General features: G+C 40.5%; 1 protein-coding gene across 4 annotated transcripts in view; it reads left to right on the top strand.

Annotated features, from left to right (window-relative positions):
- The window catches only part of sbm (L-type amino acid transporter sobremesa), a 199,233-nt gene that overhangs the window by 139,684 nt on the left and 44,570 nt on the right, over positions 1–14,979 (top strand). For all 4 annotated transcript variants that reach the window (XM_083110004.1, XM_083110007.1, XM_083110005.1 and 1 more), the window contains exon 5: positions 8,333–8,458. In XM_083110004.1, coding sequence (XP_082966130.1) covers positions 8,333–8,458 — 126 coding nt within the window. The remainder of the gene's footprint in view (positions 1–8,332; positions 8,459–14,979) is intronic.

Here is a 14,979-nt window from a genome sequence, read left to right as displayed (position 1 = left end):
TTGTTGGCGTTTTTAGCGATTTTTTTTAAAGAAATGTCCTAAAACAACGAAACATTCCATGAAATCCAACATCATTGTCTTTTCTAGGCCATGTTTATGTACATAGAACATGCAAGTTTTCCAACACTTTACTCAAGAATAAACTATAGTTATACGGACATGGAATAATTCCGACAGTCACATTAAATCATGTATTTCCCACGATTTTTTCAACTTCTATCAAAACCATTTGCATCACAGAGCAAAGTGGCAGGGTTCTAACAGGAGATCGAGTACGTATCTACCGTCACACGGGAGCCACATCTTCGTATTTGTCGCACGAGATATGTTTTGAAATACCAAGCTAAGTGCTCACCATCGGCGTTTGTCGAGCGAGTAATAATGGAACTCAGTCGTTTTGGCATCTGACTACTATGCGAAAGACCCGGGGTCGATCCCCTACGGGGGAGAACAGGGATGTTTTCCACCTATTCAAACTGCTCCGGCACCCGCCCTGCATCATATGAAGCTGGTTCCTTGAGGAAACTTTGAGGGATAAAGGTAGCCAGGAGTGTGGTGCTGATCACATAACCCCCACCTTCAGCCGTGATCAAGAAAGCGTGGGGCCCTAACTCCACACCAAAATTCCATTATCTAAAATCCTTACCTTAAAATTCATAAAGGGGTATGGAAAATAACTTTCCCGAAATAACTTTCAAGATATCAAACTGTCGCGAAGAGGCGTAAGCCATGTGACTTACAATTTGAAACAGTAGTTTAAAAACACCATGAAGGTATAATTTCAGATATTTGCCAGAAAATGCGCTAAAATGAAAATGTGAATTTTGGGAAAAATAACACCGAATAGTAAAAAATAAAAAATAAGAAAATACACCAATTTGAAAAAAAAAAATATCAAGGTCCCTACCGATTAGGCATAAATAAAACAAGAATATCAGTTGTAATTTATTGCATTAGTAACAGTGAGTCCTAACCTAATTTTCGGCATAATCACCACCGTTGTTCTGGCATGTGTCGTAGCATGGAACTAAATTTTGTATGCCCATGGTATATGTGTCTGACGGCAAAGACTGGAACTATCTCTACCGCAATATAGCTGTCAAATCCTTGCCCTGCCAGAAACCTCTTCAGTTAAACAAAGAGATGAAAGTCGGTACGTTGAAGGCCAGGGCTGTACAGGGATTGGTCCAAGATCTCTCACCTGAAGTGATGCAAAGGGCCCGTGTGTACTCAGCTGTATGGGGTTGTGCACATTCGATTGGCCTTCCGTGAATTGTCTGCACCATCGTCTGACCATACTATCACACGATTGCTGGTGGCTCTGTGCCAAATTCTGAGCGCGCAATGTAGGCTACATCGCAGTTGGTGGAAGACTGTATGAGAGCTGTAATCTTTAACCTAGAACTGTCCTAAACCGGCTGCATTGCAACTGTACCAGATTACAGCTACATGCCACTTCTTCCTGCCTGCATGTGTGTGTGTGTTGCTCACGGACCACTAGTGCTGCGTTGGAGCTTTTTTCAGGATGCCCCTCGTATATGAACTTTCAGAAGCTTTTATTATTAGAGTGTTCCTGTTTTAATGTGTTGGTTAGCTAAATCAGGTACCTATACAATGCAATTCTATAAATTCCTTGCGTTAAATTTCTAATACTTACATATCCTTTTCGTCAGCATTACTGGTATAACTGCATGTTGTCAGTTTCACAGCACTTCACTTGGATATACTGTACTGAAGCAGAAATCCATCGATAATGTAAGGAAATATGACACTTTCTTTTGTTCTATTCAGTTGTTTCACTTATATGCAAGAGTTAAGTTGTTTGCTTTACAGAGAAGAGAGAAGTAACTTTATGCATTGAAAAATGAGTCCGCACTCATAGTTTTTGCAAGCAGAGGGTTCCAAACCTCAGTGGAAATATCAACATATAATACCGAGAATGTATAAGGAGACTGATAAATTACAAATTGTATTTCTTAATCGTTCACTCTTCACTCTTATCTCATTTAGTCGTAACTTTAAAAATAATCAAGTATTTTATTTTAAACTTACTGCGTATGACAAGATTCCATAATCCTTCCTTAGCTTGTGAATTGTAATAATTTTCCAAATTCACTATTTTGCAGTTTGAATTCAAATCATAGAGAATAGAGAAATTAAGTCAATTTAATATAAGATAATATTGGTACTTAGCAAAACCATACGTGGATCTGTATGAGTTTCTTATTTCCATTTGCAAAAACATCGATTTAGTTTAGTTTGTAATTGTCAGGGGAAAATGTAAATTTTGTCCTGGAAAACCTGGAAAAGTCAGGGAATTTTATTTCTGCTTGTTTGTAGCCACCCTGATGATAATGTACGTATTAAATCCAAATTTGCTAAGCTTCAGTATTTATAAGTGTTTGGTTGTCACTTTATTCTGCATTATATGCTCAGTAATTGGACCTTTTTTCAATTGCCTAATCACTTTGTTATTCTGGTAAGGAAATTTGTATGTTTTCTTGGTTAATCAACGCGCTTTTCTACGTCTTTAGTTACGTAAAACGTCTTCCCATCTGTCTCATTGTCATTATGGTAATAATAAACGCACATTGTCACCTATTCCCAAGACTAGAGCCAGTATCCCCTCACCTAAGAATTTCCACTTGGAGCGCAGGAAGTAAAGGGAAAAAGACCTGAATACTCTGCCTGGGACTAGAACTCTGATCTTCCCTACGCGAGGTCATAGGAAAACATTTAGCTTCTCGGTATTACAAAATACCTTCTCTTCTCCCACCCTTTTATTTGTAATTATTTTCTTTTATTTTCCTTCTATCTCATTTTCTGTTTCATTATCTCTTCGTTCGTGTTTACTTCTTGGTCGTTTCTCGGTCTTCTCGGTCGTTTCTTATTCTATGTTCTCCCTTCCGCTTTCTGTCCGTTTCTCCTGTATTCTCTCTTTTTCCTCTATATTTCTCTCTCTCTCCCTCCCTCCCTCCCCCGCTCTGTCGCTTTATTTATCTTTCTTAATTTGTTTCACGTTTTTCTTCTTTCCTTTTCTCCCTGCTTCTTCGCTGGCTACTGGCTAGCGCGAACACTCACAGAGGCAAAATCGGGAAGAGAGCAGAAGACAAAACAAACACAGGGAGGTCGTATTTGGCGGTTGCCGGATGAAAGCTTTATTTTTGCGCAGCTAATTTTCGCTGTTTTGTAAATTCATTACACAGGGATCAACTTTTCTTCTGCGGGAGGTTGCAAATGATAGTTCTATGCACATTTTCACTTAGTCATTTGCGATCATTTAAACGTCACGTTTTATTTTTCCATGAACTTAAATGATCAACGAAAAAACAAGTTATTACACGGTCTATTCCGATGCATAACACGAAGTCAAAATGTTTCCACAGTTTGTGTCCTGCGTTAGGATGTGTGAATTGGAGACGAAAAGCTGTCGAAAAGAAGCAGAAGTCAAATGAAGCGGGGAACTGCATTACATCGCGCAACCTTGCGTTCAAACCAACTCGTCAAGGGCTGCAAGTAATTCGTAAGTTTGACCGCCAGATGTCTCTGACCTAAGGGTGCTGAAGTCCGTAGTCCTTCCTTTCTCTGATTTTTAGATCCAATTTGTTGTACCAAAACTAGAGTTGTTTTTAAGAACATGGAAGTTAAGTGTACTTGTAAAAGTGACCAATTCTCACTGAAGACCCGTTATTAATCTCGAAGACTTCCAATCGAGTTTTAATTTTGTCGTGACTACAATTTAGGACACAAAAGATATACTCATTTGAAAATAAGCAAAACTTTTTAAAGATAAGTGTAATTAGTGCTAACTTTGTGACATGTTAATTTGGCAGACAATGTTTATGTGCAGCGTGAAAAATGTGCGTACCCCGCTTTTAGAACTTAGTACATTGAAAATGAAGACTTGTTTGCATTTCCGACTGAAAAAATAAGTTTACTTGTGTTTACTTTTTCTGGCGAAGTAGCAAAAAGAAAAAAAAGTGCAGAAACATTTCCTGCAACGATAGTGCGGAAAACTGTTTCCTCGGCTAGAAACAGATTTTATTATTTGATATGGTAACTTTTGTTCTGCACGTGCACGCTTTGTTAAGCAAACTCAGAACCCAGATACGTATCCAGAGGCGGAGCTCAAGGGGCTCGAGCCCCATATCGAAGATTTTTTGTTTTGTTTTATACAGGAAAATATCAGATTTGTGGCTTCTCAAGTGTAAAGTGAAATATTGTGATCATAATTTAATAAGAGAAATAATTATCATCCATTGATATTTACGATTTCGTGTTCAACACGAGCTGTCATTTTGAGATGTTCATGGGAGTGTTTCCGTGATTCTTAAGATCCAAATCATAAGGGCGGAAAATGTTGGGCACTATTAACTTACTAAGGTCTGCTTATCCAAAACGTGATAAGTGCCTCCCCGATGGCGCAGTGGTAACGTCGTCGCCTTGTCTTCAAGGAGTCACGGGTTCGATACCCAATTTCAACTGTAGGTCCAGTCCCGATTAGCCTTACTGTGCACAAAGTGGACTTAAAACACCAACTCAATCAATCAAAACGTGATAAAAACTTGTGGTGAGCTGGGAAAAGAATATGTTTGCGATCTGTCTTTCACCATATTGGAGACGAATCTTTAGATGTGTTGGGGGCGGAACAGTTTTTACTACGCATTCAGTTTCTTTGTCGATTCGACTCTGTTCGATATTTCCTAATATATTTAGGAAATATGTTAGGAATCCCGACGCCGGGATTCGAACGGGTGTCGTAGTTCGTTTTACTAACCACTCAGCCGCGGAGGTTGGCTAATAAGGTAGAGCTCATGTAAGTTTTTGAGTCGACCACCGAGACGACTTCAATAAGCTTTCATCAGAATCCTTAAGAAGTAGACAGCATGGAGAGGATGAATGAAGATTTTATCATTATTACGTCACATCGCAGTCATTCGGCGATGAATAACTGCAGATGCGGTGTAAGCACAAGGCAATTTGCAGCCGTCACACCGATACAATTCCATCTGCCACTTTGCCTCCCACGTTGTCCGCTCCATCCCCTCAGCTGCCACCTTCCCCGCACGCTTTATTGAAAGCTGCAAGCACCAGTTATCTCGGCGCATCCCTGGAATTCCTTGCGCTCTGACGCAACCTCTTGTGACTGGGAACAGAAATAGCCCCGGCCCACGACATCTGCCCCGACGTCATCACGTGATAGGCAGGACGGCCGCCAATTTCTTTAAACGCACTGTTTACGACGCATGTTCCACGTCGATAACGGTTCTTCACGCCTTTTCAGGTTTCTTTCGGCAGATTATCCTTTATTGAGAGAGAGAGAGAGAGAGAGAGAGAGAGAGAGAGAGAGAGAGAGAGAGAGAGAGAGAGAGAGAGAGAGAGAGAGATAGAGACAGACAGAGAGAGAGAGAGAGAGAGAGAGAGAGAGAGAGAGAGATAGAGACAGACAGAGAGAGAGAGAGAGAAAGAAAGAAGAGGAGAAAAATGAAGGAAGGAAGGAAATAAAAAAAAGAAGGAAGGAAAGAAACAGAAAAGAAGAAACGAAAGAAAAAAGAAGAAACTAAAGAAAAAAGAAAGAAGAAAAGAAAGAAAAAGAAGAAGAAAAGAAAGAAAAAGAAGAAAAGAAAGAAAAAAGAAAAGAAACAGAAAAGAAGAAACGAAAGAAAAAAGAAGAAACGAAAGAAAAAGAAGAAACGAAAGAAAAAAAGAAACGAAAGAAAAAAGAAGAAACGAAAGAAAAAAGAAGAAACGAAAGAAAAAGAAGAAAAGAAAGAAGAAAAGGAAGAAAAAGAAGGAAGGAAGGAAATAAAAAAGAAGGGAGGAAGGAAATAAGAAATAAAGAAGGTAAGAACTGATTGCAAGTCCCGTCTTGGGAGATTCAGAGTAAGGCAGCTTTCAGACCGTAGCGGCACGCGACAGGCGTCAAGCGACACGGAAATTTCACACCGAAGCAGTGGCGGGCCCAGGTTTTTTTAAGGTGTGGATTACATATACTTAATAGTCAGCCCTCATTTTGCCATCATTGTCATTCTTTTTTCTTCTTTCTTTTAATAGTAGACCAGAGGGAGGGGTATGACTCCCACCAACACCTAGGCGTTCTCACTAGGCGATGCCATATTGGGCCATTTAATTTATTATTAAATATAAAGTCAAGAAAAAGTGAAGGAATTATGCTGGGGTTTGATAAAATTGAATATTTAGAAATCTAAAAATGTATTTAGTTTCGGTCAAGAATTGTTTCTTGAGAATTACATTCTTGTGGGCATGAAGTTTTGTAAAATTATGAAAGTAACGTGGCCATTCCCCATCCAGGATGATGTTTGAAGCATTATTTTTTACGTGCATTAATAATTATACCAACTCTAAATCTCTTGTTAAAGTACAGCTTCAGTTTTCATCTTAACCTGCCTTGTTCTTAATTTGCAAGTATACCTAACTAGGGGGCGATTAAACAAATGTTAAGTAAAAGGAAAGAAAGGTCAAGAGAATTTTGGATTTTATTTTTGTAGACACCCTGTATAAACATACCAATTGAAAGAGGTAAAGAAGCGAGCAAGGTATAAAGAAGCAAATATACTCCTGCTTGAACCCTCTCCGGCTGATAGCCTCACCCTAAAATTAAAAACAAAACAGGAACCAACAACCCTCACAGGCCACCTCATGCCCGCTATAGTCATGTGCTGCCATCTATTGGAATTTTAACTAAACATTTTCTGAGGAGGAGGTACGTGAAGAAGCTTTAGTTGTTTACTTTTGGACAGTGTTGTAGAGTTATTTTAAACAACGTCGGGCGTAAGGCTCAAATGATGCAAATAATGAAAATTAAACATTTGACTTCTCAAATTAAGTAGAAAGTGCAGAGAATGAGAGAAGAAAGTAATGCACAGGAACAAAAATGATTATATGTAATATTTCAGGTGAATTATGTATATTTAGAACGTTTTGGACTAAGTTCAAGCGTAACGTTATGTATTTGCTTGTACGGGCGTGTGTATAAGAACGAGAATGTTTGTGTGTGGGGGGGAGGGGTGATGATGTGTGTAATATAAACTTGTATGTGTGTGTGTTTGAGTTTATAAACGATATATTTTTGTTATATTCTTCTTTCTTTTATACTTTATTTGTTAACAGATGTAAGCAAATGGTTAAGTGTAAGTAAAGGCATTATTTAAAGCCTTAGCTTCGCCATGTAAAAAGCCGATAAATAAATGTCTGTATCAATACATGAGTGGAATGAATAACGTTTCAGAAATTATCATGAATCACAACTTGTGATAACGTCACTAACGTTATTTTCATCGCTCTTGTTAATAACATTATTGACACTGACCCTTCCACAGTCCCTATCACTTCTGACGTGGCTTGCTGAATGGCTCACTGGAAACGTTCCAGACTCACGTTCCAGGGAGCGTGAGAACGAAGCCTTGGGTACGCACGAGTTGTAGGCTAAATTTATCTCGTTCACAACGTGGCAATCGTAAACCTTCATAGACCTTTTTATTCCCTCTTTCCTTCACACGTAGAGACTGTGGACCTTACACTTCCAACATATAGAACTTAAAGCTGAATGCGGTTTTCAATTTATGTAATCAAAAATGGCCTTTACTGAAGGTTATAGGATCAGCAACACGCTCCGGCAGCCTATATCCCCAGAGTTGATCCCAGGTACCTATTGATTCGAGGCTGGGTGAGCCCCAGCGCCACTTTATGAGGGGAGAAGGCCAGAAACGTTCCGACCTTAGATCACCCATCACGGGAATTTCATCACTTATCCTCATCTTCTCGATTAGCCAAAATGGCAGAAAAGCGAATTAAAATAAGGAACCTTTCTAATTGTGATAACGACTTTATTTTCAATCCCATGTGAACTTGAAGGCGTGTAGTACATTTTTTAATTTGGACACTGCCTACAGCATACAATTCTAGAATAATAACCCACAGCTCTACAGCACCTTGAAGGGCCTTGGCTTACCTACCGACTGCTGGTCTCCCTCCCACACTGTTCCGCCGTCACCTTGTTGGAGCGTGGAGTTCTTAGACCAGTAAAGGGGGACGGGTGATCAGCCCGACGAACCCCCAGCCGTTTACTGTAGGTCTTCTCGACCGGGTTACGCTCACTCACTCGGAGCTTCCCAATTTCCTCGCGATGGTGGGTTGCCACCGGCCCTATACGTAGGCCGAATAAATTCCGACCAGAGCCGGATTCGAACCTACGCCGTCCCGCAGCGAACGATCTCAAGACGAGTGAACGCCTTAACCCGCTCGACTACGGAGGAGGACACAATTCTAGAATAAGACGTGTAATTCTCATCTTTGCTTTGTCTCGTTCCAGCTGTAATCCTGTTCATCAACTGCTACAGCGTGAACCTGGCGACTGGGGTGCAGAACTTCTTCACTGCGGCCAAGCTTGCAGCGATTATGATTGTGATAGGCGGCGGAGCCTACAAAATCTTTCAAGGTAGGTGACACGTCACTTTCTCCATCCGTTGCTAAGCATGCAAATGGTAAGAGAACGTACGACTTCGGTACTGAAGATAGTATGATTGTTTCAATGAATTTCAGACATGAAATCGGACCAAAAGTATACGTTAAAACAGGATATGAGGCAACAGCGATAATATAAGTCTATATTTTCTTTTCTCCCCCCTCTCTATTCCAACACATTCTTTTCTTTTCTATACTCAGTCCTCCTCCTGCTACGTTTTCTATTTTCTTTCACTCTCCAGGCTTTCCTTCTTTCCATTAATTTTTTTGTCTTAATTGTTTCAAAACCGTAAGATTGCTGACCAAAGCAATTTATTAAGGTATAAAAACACTTACCATGTATCGTTTCAACCCTGTATCAGGGTCTTCCTGAGACGAAGAACTCTAAAGAACTGGGAAGACCCTGATGCAGGGTTGAAACGTTACATGTTAAGTGTTTTTATATCTTAATAAACTGCCTTGGACAGCAATCTTAGTGTTTTTAATAAGGAAACAAAGCTTAATTATATTTGTTCTTTTTTCTACCTTCCATCTCTCTTCTTCCTTCCAATTATTGCTTTTTCTTTCATCCATATCGTAACTTCCTTCATCTTAATTTCTTCCGGTTCCTACACTTGAGTTAAGTTGTTCTTTTAAGTCCACTTTATGCACAGATAGGCTAATCGGGATTGGACCTACTGTTTAAAGTGGGATCCGAACCACTGTGTCTCCACCGGGTATCGAACCCGGGACCCTTTGATTACAAGGTGACGACGTTATCTCCGGTTCCTACATATCTATTTCCTTTTATTTATTTATTTATACTTATTTCTTTCCTCTGCTTTGATTTTTTTGCCGACGTTGGGTCGTGGCACTCTTTCTGCAATGTTACAGTTCTCCTTTATACAAAATAAATATTACATGTCCAAGGGGGGGAAGGAATGGTTGAAGATTTTTGATCCTTCCCAGGGGTGAGGATTCTTTAGCCCTGTCGCCGTACCCTGTGGCCGAGTGGTTAGCACATCGCACTGCGACGCCAAGGGTCCCGGGTTCGAATCCCGCTCGGGCTTGGTTGTTTGTGAATGTCCATTCATCAATTTCATCACTCATCCCCATCTTCGCAAATTAGCCAAGAGGCCAAAACGCGAAGTAAAATAAACTAAATCAATCAATCAATCTTTAGCCCTGTCAACCAGTTCAGCGTATAGATATCTCTTTAGCTACAGTTTGCGAAGCTAGAAAATGGCGCTTGGAACGTCTTTTTGTGTAAGTCAAGTCTCTGTGTGTGTAATACACTCCTCACATGAAGTTTGGAATATTGTTATATTAGGCAATAGGTGATTGATAGGCACGGAGTCATAGCGAACCATTAGGGTTGTAATTGACCCTTAAACTACAACGTTCGCTGGCTGCGATGCCCCCAATGGGGCCAGATGTAAGGTACTAAACTAATATGCAATTAAATGCATTGATTGATGTTTAAAAACCCAACACTTCTGACCGAGAATGGCAGGGTATCGACAAGGGATGACTTACCCCTTCGGTACGAGTAGCCTCTTTCCTAGCAATCTTACTCCTCTCAGCAATGGCAATCATAGATCATCTGCTTTTGTGGCTCTTGCTGCGACCTTCAATCACCTTCCACCAGGTGAGCCACGACAACTTCGTGTCTAAAAACCACTTTCCTCAACAAAATCTAGGAGCAGGTTCTGACACGTTTAGACAAGATTCTACCCGTACCGACGGGGTATGTTACGATAATATGTCGGCGAAAAAACAAGAACGTCGTGTGTTGTTGCATTCCAAAGTTGTGCGTATCACCTAAATGCCTAGTATAACAATATTCCAAACATTTTGTGAGGAGAGTATATACACATGAAGGCACACAAGAGATGGGCTCTACACATTCACGCTCTCTGGCGATGTGATCAACACCTCGCTATCAGTGTAGCCCCCAAGTAATTTGAGTGAGCCCCAGAACACCTTTATGTGTAGATTATACTGTCGGAAAAAATCCTACCTGAGCTCATGCACATCGAAAATCTAAAACTGTGAATTCCGACACCGAACAAGACTTGCTGAATAATCATGAATAACTACATGAACAGTGGCGTGCCCAAGGGGTGGTTGGTGGGGGTTATAACCCCCCCCCCCTTTGGCCCAGTATTCCTAAAACAAGAACGTCAAAGTTAGGAAAATATGACAAAATGAGGGCTAACTACCAAGAAAAAGTATACATAACCCCTCCCTTTTGAAAATCCTGGGCACGCCACTGTACATGAATTCAGTTTTTCGGAGTCTGTCGCCGTGTAGCAGTCACACGCTCTTCTGGCTGGCCCAACACGCCCCTCTCTCTCTTTCTCCACACACGCAAGCGACAGAAAATATCTGGTATCAGAGCATATGTCGATTACGTACGGTCAAAACATCCTCAACTTGTTACGAGTTCGGAGCTATAGTATCCTTGAGGTGCTACAACCCGAACAATCTATTTTCGAAGTTGGTTGCATAACAACAGGCGCTTTGAATAGGCTTCTTTTGAGTAATTCACAAGTGTAGTAACTAACATTAGAATGAAATCACGGACTGATTGATTGGAAATAAACAGTTTTAACTTCTCTCTTTTTAAATCCATACCTGACAATCATTAATAATGATATTGAAGACTGTGACTTCAGGCTGAAGAAGGCAAACTAAGTTCCTTTCGAAAGAGTATACGTGTATGAGACTAAAAACAAAGAAATATAACTTGGCGTGTAATAATAATAATAATAATAATAATAATAACCCGTGAGAATCAGTGCCTTCTGCCACATTTGGCTAATCGCGGCGATGATAATCAGTGATGATATGAAGAAATTGATGAAGTGACAAGTTTTGAGAACAAAAGTTAAATTAACTTTATTTTTTTTTTAATAGCAAGAGAACTTGGTTACTCAGCTTCACGTAATGATCTGGAAATTTATTTTGAAAACGTTGAAAAGCCATGGAATTCGTTTTTTCAAGCGAGTGGGAACTCTTAAGCCTAACTGTATGAGTCGACGTCTCCAGTGCTGTCTACGAGAGAAGTGTCTTTTCATCCAGTGCAAGCGCCCTGCTTGCTCCCCGAGTGGAATTTTCCGTGCGTTAGGAACGCTGCTTGTATTTGCCGCTCCCGACAGTGCGTTCGTGGACAATGACCCGAACCGGGAAGAACCGGTCTTCTCCGGTTTTTGCGACTGGTTCCCCACCGCTCTCCCGGGGGGTAGACGGGAGGAGAAATCGGGTTACGCTGCGCCGGTTTCACACTAGCAGTGTTGCCATACTCTGTGTTTATACTAATATTTCCAAATCTTAGCTCTGCTGTACTGAAGTGTTGCTGCACGTTGCCCTTGGAAATCGTGTTAATTCTCCGCTTCTTACATCTTTACGTTAATTTCATTTAAGAAATGTAAGTTTTAAGTAATGAGACATATGTTATCAAATGAAAAGGAAACAAAATATTTGAACATTGTGTATTTGATAGGGGTCCCGTGTTCGAATCCCGGCCTGGACATGAATGTTTGTGAGTGTCCATTCATACCCATCTTTGCAAATTAGCCAAAAGTGGCACAAAAGGGAAGTAAAATAAAGCAAATCAATCATTGCCTATTTATTACTCATGAAAGACATGCATGAATTTGTGATAACAGTATTTTTGGAGTTGAGTTTCTCCACAGCGATTACGATTTCGTGAACCATTCAGAACAACCAATTACAGTTTCACGTTCTGGAACAAATACATAATGAATAAATAATGCCTTTGCTGTCGTCAAAAATTCAACATTGTTTTCACCTTTGACTTTTGTAGCTGTATCTTCTTTCTCTCCTATTGGTACATTTAGCGACTTCCATTGGTGCGAAGACTGTAGTAAAAATGCTCTGTTTCGTCCTCCACAACAATTGTCGGACTGTGTTGTCCAGGTACTCCTAGCCCATAAAAAGCGAGTGTGTCGCATCATCCTCTCTACTCGCCAGATATATCCACCTGTTAACTATTTCCTGTTCCCGTAAGTGTAGCTGCTGCCGAAATTACGTACATTTGATACGCAGAGAAGCATCCAACAGGTTGTGACATCGAATATTCAAGTCATACCACATGAAGACTTGAAATCGTTGGCCAACCGTGCAGGAGTAACAAACAGGCAATGTTCAGTTATTTTGTTTCCTTTTCATCTGATAACGACTGTCATATTACTTAATAAGGGTGGCTACAAGTCAAGAAATCAACAGGTAGGTCAAAAAAGTCAAGAAATTATGGTGTGGTCCAGAATTGTTGCAATTTTTATTTTTTTTACAGTATGGTGAATATACATTGTTATACACCTGTACTGGTATTTGATAAAATTGAATATTTGGAAATCTAAAATTGTAATGAGTTGTGGTTAAGATTTGCTCACTTTGTTTCTTAATAATTACATTCTTGTATGCGTGAAGTTTTGTACAAATATAAATAATGTGGTCATTCCCCATCCAGGATGAAGTCTGAAGCATTAATTTTTACATGCATTAGCAAGTCTAAATCTCTTGTTAAAATACAGCTGCAGTTTACCCTTGTGGTAGGGGTTTTTAATTGAATATTAATATATATATATATATATATTAATTTCCAACTATATCTAAGTAGGGGGTGATTAAAGAAATTTTGGGAAAAAAGGTCAAGAAGAAGTCAAGAATTTTGGATTTATTTTGGTAGACACCCTGTTAATTGTCGTTGTGTACGTTAAAGAAAAACAAACACAGTATTTTTGGAGTAACGTTCCTCTGCTACGAATATATGCAAAAAGTAAGGCTGCTACTACTAGTACCAACTTATCGGAAGTCCTCTATTCAACGTGCTCTTTAACTTTGCAACACCATTATTTTCACGATCGCAACTCTCTTAATATGCAGTCGAATCCCTCTTAGTTTGCAAGTTCTGAATCCATTCTCGTATGATTCTTCTTCACTTTGTTATCGCAGTTATTGGCAACCCTGCTTCCCCCAATGGCCTGGCAGCCCTGAATGAGGGACTTCATTTTCCCCGAGACCGGATATTGCTCTGACTGAAGCGATTTCAAAGCGGGGGCCTTTTCTCTCCTTTTTACACCAATCCGCTCTCTACATTCGCATCAGCAGCTGCAGGCGCATAAATGCAACCATCTGTCGCGAATCACGCCTCCGCCTTTCAAAGCGGTCGCGAGAGTAAGTCTGGCGTGGGCGGACAGCGCTTATGCAGAAATTTTCGGTGTATCGCGTTTCGATCCTCATGTGATATACCATCTAGCACTCGGCTTGCTTCGATTTCTTCATTCTGAATTTCGCTGAATGCGCTGGATTTTCGGGGGAAAGAGCTGCCACTTGTATACGGGATGACCTTTGGCTCTACACGAAAATAAGCAGTCGCATATGGACTTCAATTAGGGTACGAAATCCTGGGGGACAGGGGAATTTCCTTCCACCATCAACTTTGGCCGAAAAAATCCCTCCCACCAAAAATTTCGGAGGTGGAGGGTGTTTGTTACAACAACAAAAGATAAGCAAGTAGTTTTGACTTCAAATGCACTTTACTAAGGATAATATTTAAAACACAGACTCCCTCTTTCAAAAGATCATGAACAGATCTTCACCAATAGCAATATATGCACAATTAAAATGAAACAACAATAATAAGACAAGACAAATATAGGCCTCCCCGATGGCGCAGTGGTAGCGTCGCCGCCTTGTAATCAAGGGATCCCGGGTTCGATACCCTGTGGAGGCACATAGTGGTTCGGATCCCACTTTTAGCTGTAGGTCCAGTCCCGATTAGCCTTACTGCGCATAAAGTGGACTTAAAACACCAACTCAATCAATCAACCAACAAGACAAATATAAGAATTAAATCTGATTGATTGGTATTAATAAAGCAAAAACTGTTTTATTTCAACTATTACGTAATAAAACTATTTCAGCTTCCCCCAACCAGTCTTCAATGATTTCGCACCCTGGCTTCAATTAAATCCACTTTGTGCACAAATAAGCTAATCAAGACTGCACATACAGTTACAGTGGGATCCGAACCACTGTTCTTCCACAGAGTATCGCACTCCCACCCCCAGTGTTCGAAGTGAGGGGGTGTGGGGATGGTATCCTCCAGCTAGGAAAATGTCCGCAAAGTATCCTCTACCTCTGTGATTATCCATCCATCCCATCACGAGACCCCTAAAATTATTCACAAATACGTAATTTTTGGTCATTTTAGCGCCAAATTCACGTTCCCGCCCTCCCCCCGCCCCCGATGAACCCCTTCCAGATTGGAAATTCTTGACAAACCCCTGCCCCAACCATCTGACGTCACTATGTTAAACCATAATGCACGTTTGGCAACGAATGCGGGAACAATTTCTTCATGCCTTTAACAATGGTCTCCCTTAGCGCACCACACTACAGCAACCTTGCGTTCTGACGTCAGACGAGGAATGCCTACGTTGTTAGATTAAGTCTGTTAGGTTTGATTCTATTATCATAAACACACTG

Source organism: Lepisma saccharinum, chromosome 23, assembly GCF_977018435.1.
Source record: "Lepisma saccharinum chromosome 23, izLepSacc3.1, whole genome shotgun sequence".
Taxonomy (NCBI): Eukaryota; Metazoa; Arthropoda; class Insecta; order Zygentoma; family Lepismatidae; genus Lepisma; species Lepisma saccharinum.
This window is presented reverse-complemented; position numbering and strand designations above follow the sequence as displayed.